We start from the raw sequence: 5,559 nt of genomic DNA, 5'->3' as shown, positions 1-5,559 counted from the left end.
CCTCGCCAGTGCATTAGTGAGTTCCCACACCCTTCCACCTTTAAAAGCACATACCTCCTTCGAATGTTACCGTAAACAATGCCTGTTTATTGGTTATACACATCCATAATTCACGTTCGCAACATTCAATAATTAATATTCTAATAACAAGCGAAGCGCAGGGCATCCCTCGTCTGTGGCTGCGGCAGTTCCAGTCGGCCGCCACCAGAGGGCGCCTTGGTGCCGGCGAGTCCTGGGATAAAATCAGGCTGAGCCCGGACAAGCGTCCTTTAGTGGCACACACGCACAGTTGGGAATTGGAGATGACTCGCAGCACTTGTTCCCATAACAGCCTGCACCGGCTGAGCAGAGTTTCCTGAACTGCTGGATCCGGACTGGGAATTAAACCTGTGCGTCGCAGAGGCATAAATATATGCACCTAGTGCGTGCGGAAGGCAACAAGCCAGGGCTTCGGCCGGAGGAGGAGGGCGCGCAGCCAGCCCCCAAACACTGGGTGGGAGAGATGTGCCACCATCCGGGCATGTTTTTGTCGATATTCTAAACCAGTCAGCTGAGGGCACCGGAACAGCAGGCTTCCTGTGCCCACGGGGTCGAGTGGAAGGGCAGAGACCGTCGCTGTTTTCATATGATTACTGCTTCCAGTTTACACCGGACTCACCAACAAGTCGTAAATCTGTTCGCTTTTAGCCCGATCGCGCGAAGCGCCGAGATTTCGGTTCATGGGAGGCCCGGGCTGGCTTCAACCTTGTAAAAGACGTCAACAGCCCCCATGCATCTACCCCTACAGACCCCCAATCCTGGAGCGGTAAGTCTGCAGTTTCGGGCAGGGTGCGTATAAAGTGACAGCTGTTTGAACATTGCATTTAAGCTGCGTTGCTAATTCTTCGGCAATAATGCGATTTATGTGGACAGGAAATGGATGTCTGCGTCAGGCTATGGGCACGTACGAGAAATTAGGTTTATATGGGTGGTGCAAAATAAAGGGCCGATTGGCATGCAGTGTGATAGCAAAGCACTTGAAAGGTAATTAATAAAGGTGCTGTTCACATATAAAATAAGTTCCTGCCCAAAACCCCATCTCCCGCCCTCCCCCACTCACCATCATTTCATTAGGACTGTTAGACTTGTGGCTGCATGGATTTATATGTGTCTCCGGGGGGGGGGGGGGGGGTGATGGGGTTCAAAGTCTGTCACTGCAGTAGCATCCTTGATTGACATAGAGTGTCACCCATCCAGGTTTTAATGAGGACACGCCCACTAGTACACACCCACTTGTTTCCAATGCGACCACCCCAATCGAAATTCCGGTTGGCTCGTTGAAAATAAGTTCCGAAGGACCAAGTGCTGTCAAACGATGTTCAATCACACAAAGAAAAGCTATTAAAAACGTCCGTGTATTTCATTTGCATTGGTTGTTGGTGTCAGGCGACATGACCATTAGGAGACCCTTTGTTATTTTTCGATGGACGTGTGTATAGTAAATCGCCTTTTGCTACCAGTGGCTCGAATAGAAACAATTTGTAACTGATGAAGTAGAGTGTGTGCCTGGTTTTATGTGCATTCCTCTGCTAAATGCTTGCATGATCATACATGTGCCCGTTCATTTTCTGCGCTTAATTGCAGCGATACAATGGCATAAACGTCCCAAAACATTGATTTTCAACGTTAAAAAAATCAGAGCAGGGCCACAGGGCGGCTTGTTGCCTGTGAATGAAGAATGCGTTGTGATTTGTTACTTGTCGCCTCTGGGGGTCTCTGAGGACACATTAACGAGTCTTTCCTCTCTGTTTGTGTTTTTTTCCCTCAGGCTTAGCTCCTGATCTGCACTGGGCGCCTCCTGCCTGCCCTCCATGGAGAGCCAGCAGCTGGAACCGCTGCCTGCTACTGCTGGTCCCTGCCCCCGGGCGCCTCAGACTGGGAACCGCTACTGACAGGGCGGAAGAGGCGGCTCTGGGCAAACAGTCATGTGTGGACCCTCCCCTTGAAGCTATGGCCTGGAGCCGCCTGCTCTGCCCTCGGATTTTGCGCCCCACCAGGCCGCAGCCTCACTATGCCTCCCGGTCTCGAGCGTTCAGCTGAGAGGATTCTGTCAAATGAGGCTGCTTGGAAAGTTTCCATGGCGTTCAGGGGACTCTACTCTGTCACGTTTTGGCGGGATGTTTGCCTTTTGGGGGATTTCGGGGGATGTCGACGATGCAATCCCTGCTCGGAAGTTTGACGCCACCAGTGATAGTGGCCCTGCGAAACTGAGGCCATTTCTCATCCCCTGCTGCAATCCGACAGCTTACCTTCTACATACATAGAATGCAATCTGTGGATTTTACAACTTTCTTCAGCTTTTCTTTCCAAAAGGGAAACTGTACAGTCAGTCTTTGCCAGTTAGGGAAGGTGGTGTATATCATTTTGGAAAAAAATACGCTTTGTTTCGCATACTTCGCACAGACATCGGGTTTGGAAACGGAAATTTGAAAAAATGTACCTGGATAAAGGTCGGTTCACGAGTGCAGGGGCTGGCACGAGAAGGATCGACGGAATCAATTATTTGGCTCAAGGGGCTCGCGTATGGAGAGCCCTTCTGCTGAAAATCAGTCGGCATAACAGCAGCAGTTGAACGTTACCTGCTCGTGACCTTTCCTAGACATAAATTGAAAGAGGCAGAAGGAGAGCGCTAAACAGCCCAAGCGTTCACACCAGCCATGCAGGGTTTGGAGAAGCCCAACTCCCAGGCATCCGTTTCTTGAGTTTAACTTTGTGGAATTATTGCGACACCGCATGACGCCCTGGGCACATCGGCCATGAGTCCACACGAGCCCTTGGCACACACAAACAGAAGAGTTCACCATGTTGGGCTGCTGCTTTATTCGAGGCACCTGCCAATCTGGTCTGTGGATCTTGGTGAAATAACGGCACGCAGAGAAAGGGCAAAACTTTTTCAGACACCCTAAAGAAACACCAAAGTGCAACAAGACATGGAGGCGGCAATGGCGAGTGCAGACAGCTCTGGCTGCAACAGTCACCTGCCCTATGGCTACGCCCAGGCGCGGGCCGCCGCCCGGGAGCGTGAGAGGGAACGTGAGAGGGAGCGCCTGGCCCACAATCGTGCCAACTCGGCTGAGGGGGGCGGCTGTGGTGGCACCTCCTCCTCGTGCCAGGGCCCCGGAGCGGCCGCCGCCCCCACCTCCTCCCAGCAACAGGAGCCCCTGAGGAGCAGAGGCAAGAGGAAAAGGAGGCTGCAGCCCCGCTGGCTGCTGAGCTGCCGGGAGCGGAGCAAGGAGCAGGCGCATCACCAGGGCAACGAATGCACCGGCACCTTCCCCTCGGAGCTGGCCCCCAGCGGCTCAGAGGAGCGCATGCTGCAGCAGCAGGAGGGCGGCGAGGGCTGGGAGGGCGGCCGGCTGCTCGCCTTCACTGGCATGGGCCAGGAGCAAGAGGAGGAGGCTGACGAGGAGGTGGCCTCTCTCCTGCTGCGCCTCTCCACGGACGGCCCCCCTGCGCCGGCCACTCCGCCGCCCTCCCAGGACCCCCTTTACAGCCCCCTAGAGTGCTGCGAGCGGGTCGTCATCAACGTGTCGGGTCTCAGGTTCGAGACCCAGCTGCGGACCTTGGCGCAGTTCCCCGAAACCCTGCTGGGCGACCCCGAGAAAAGGATGCGCTACTTTGACCCCCTGCGCAATGAGTACTTCTTCGACCGCAACCGGCCCAGCTTTGACGCCATCCTGTACTACTACCAGTCCGGGGGCCGGCTGAAGCGACCCGTCAGTGTCCCCTTCGATGTCTTCTCCGAGGAGGTCAAGTTCTACGAGCTGGGCGAGGAGGCCATGCTCAAGTACCGCGAGGACGAGGGCTTCGTCAAGGAGGAGGAGAAGGCGCTGCCGGAGAACGAGTACAAGCGCCAGTTCTGGCTGCTCTTCGAGTACCCGGAGAGTTCCAGCCCGGCGCGGGGCATCGCCATCGTCTCGGTGCTCGTCATCCTCATCTCCATCGTCATCTTCTGCCTGGAAACTTTGCCCGAGTTTCGGGACGACAAGGACTTGGTGCTGCCCCCGGGATCTTTGAACCAGACCCTGCGCGCGCCAGGCGCGCACAGCACCCTGAACGATCCCTTCTTCATCGTGGAGACGGTGTGCATCGTCTGGTTCTCCTTCGAGTTCGCCGTGCGCTTCTGGTCCTGCCCCAGCAAGACGGACTTCTTCAAGAACATCATGAATACCATCGACATCGTGTCCATCCTGCCCTACTTCATCACGCTGGGCACGGACCTGGCGCAGCAGCAGCAGCAGGGCGGCAACGGGCAGCAGGCCATGTCCTTCGCCATCCTGCGCATCATCCGCCTGGTGCGCGTCTTCCGCATCTTCAAGCTCTCGCGCCACTCCAAGGGGCTGCAGATCCTGGGCCACACGCTGCGGGCCAGCATGCGGGAGCTGGGCCTACTCATCTTCTTTCTCTTCATCGGGGTCATCCTCTTCTCCAGCGCCGTTTACTTCGCCGAGGCCGACGAGCCGGCCACGCACTTTCAGAGCATCCCGGACGCCTTCTGGTGGGCCGTAGTAACAATGACCACGGTGGGCTACGGGGACATGAAGCCCATCACGGTGGGGGGCAAGATTGTGGGCTCCCTCTGCGCCATCGCGGGGGTGCTGACCATCGCTCTGCCCGTGCCCGTTATTGTCTCTAACTTTAACTACTTCTACCACCGGGAGACGGAGAACGAGGAGCAGAGCCCGCAGGGCGCCACCAGCTGCACCATCCTTCCCGGGCAGCTGCTGCGGCGGCTGAGGAGCTCAACGGCCTCCTCCCTGGAGGAGGAAAGGTCCGAGTACCTGGAGATGGAGGAGGGCATCAAGGAGGCCCTGTGTGACAAGGAAAACACGGGCAATGGCAGTGGGACCCTCAAGAGGAACTGCCTGAACATTGACCCCCTGGAGACGGATGTCTGAGCACTTTATACACGCCCTGTCCGCAGCTCTGGATGCACCCGGTGCCTGAACAGTGTGGGGGACATATCTGCGATCACTTGTGCATCTGATCTTGAATAACTTTGCCCCCCCACCGCAGAGCACTGCATAGGCACTTTGGGTGATCCTGCCCACGAGTATGTGTCTCTCATGACTGAGCACTTTCGGGGTCTTGCCCAGGACTATGTATGTATTTAATCTCTGAGCACTTTTTGGGGAGCCGTGCTGCCAAGACTTTGTATGCATTGGAGAGTGCAGTGGTTATATATATGTGTGTGTGTGTGTGTATATATATATATATATATATATATATATATATATATATATATATATATATATATATATATATATATATATATACATATATATCACATTTAAAACATACCAGGGATCTTTGCAAAACAAAATAAAAAATTGCAGTTAAGATAACTTCCTAGTTTGGAGCCCCTTCCACGGCGTTTCGGGCAGCCGCAAACCCACGAGGTCAGACAGCTTCGGGGGACCCTGTGTGACTTAACCCATCTCAAAGTGCTTCACTGTAGCACAATCCTGTCGACTTACAGTGGTGGTCTCCATGGCAGGGTCCATCCTGGAGCTCTGTTAA

General features: G+C 54.7%; 1 protein-coding gene across 1 annotated transcript; it reads left to right on the top strand.

Annotated features, from left to right (window-relative positions):
* Positions 1-308: 308 nt before the first annotated feature.
* KCNA4 (potassium voltage-gated channel subfamily A member 4) lies at positions 309-5,231 on the top strand. Its single transcript, XM_069221975.1, has 2 exons — positions 309-805; positions 1,808-5,231. Exon 2 carries the CDS (start codon positions 2,970-2,972, stop codon positions 4,935-4,937), a length of 1,968 nt encoding a protein of 655 aa, XP_069078076.1. The 5' UTR covers positions 309-805; positions 1,808-2,969; the 3' UTR covers positions 4,938-5,231.
* Positions 5,232-5,559: the final 328 nt, after the last annotated feature.

The sequence above is a fragment of the Pleurodeles waltl genome, chromosome 3_1 (assembly GCF_031143425.1).
Source record: "Pleurodeles waltl isolate 20211129_DDA chromosome 3_1, aPleWal1.hap1.20221129, whole genome shotgun sequence".
Classification (NCBI taxonomy): Eukaryota; Metazoa; Chordata; class Amphibia; order Caudata; family Salamandridae; genus Pleurodeles; species Pleurodeles waltl.
The sequence above is the reverse complement of the archived record's forward strand: the minus strand, read 5'-3'. Positions and strand labels throughout refer to the sequence as shown.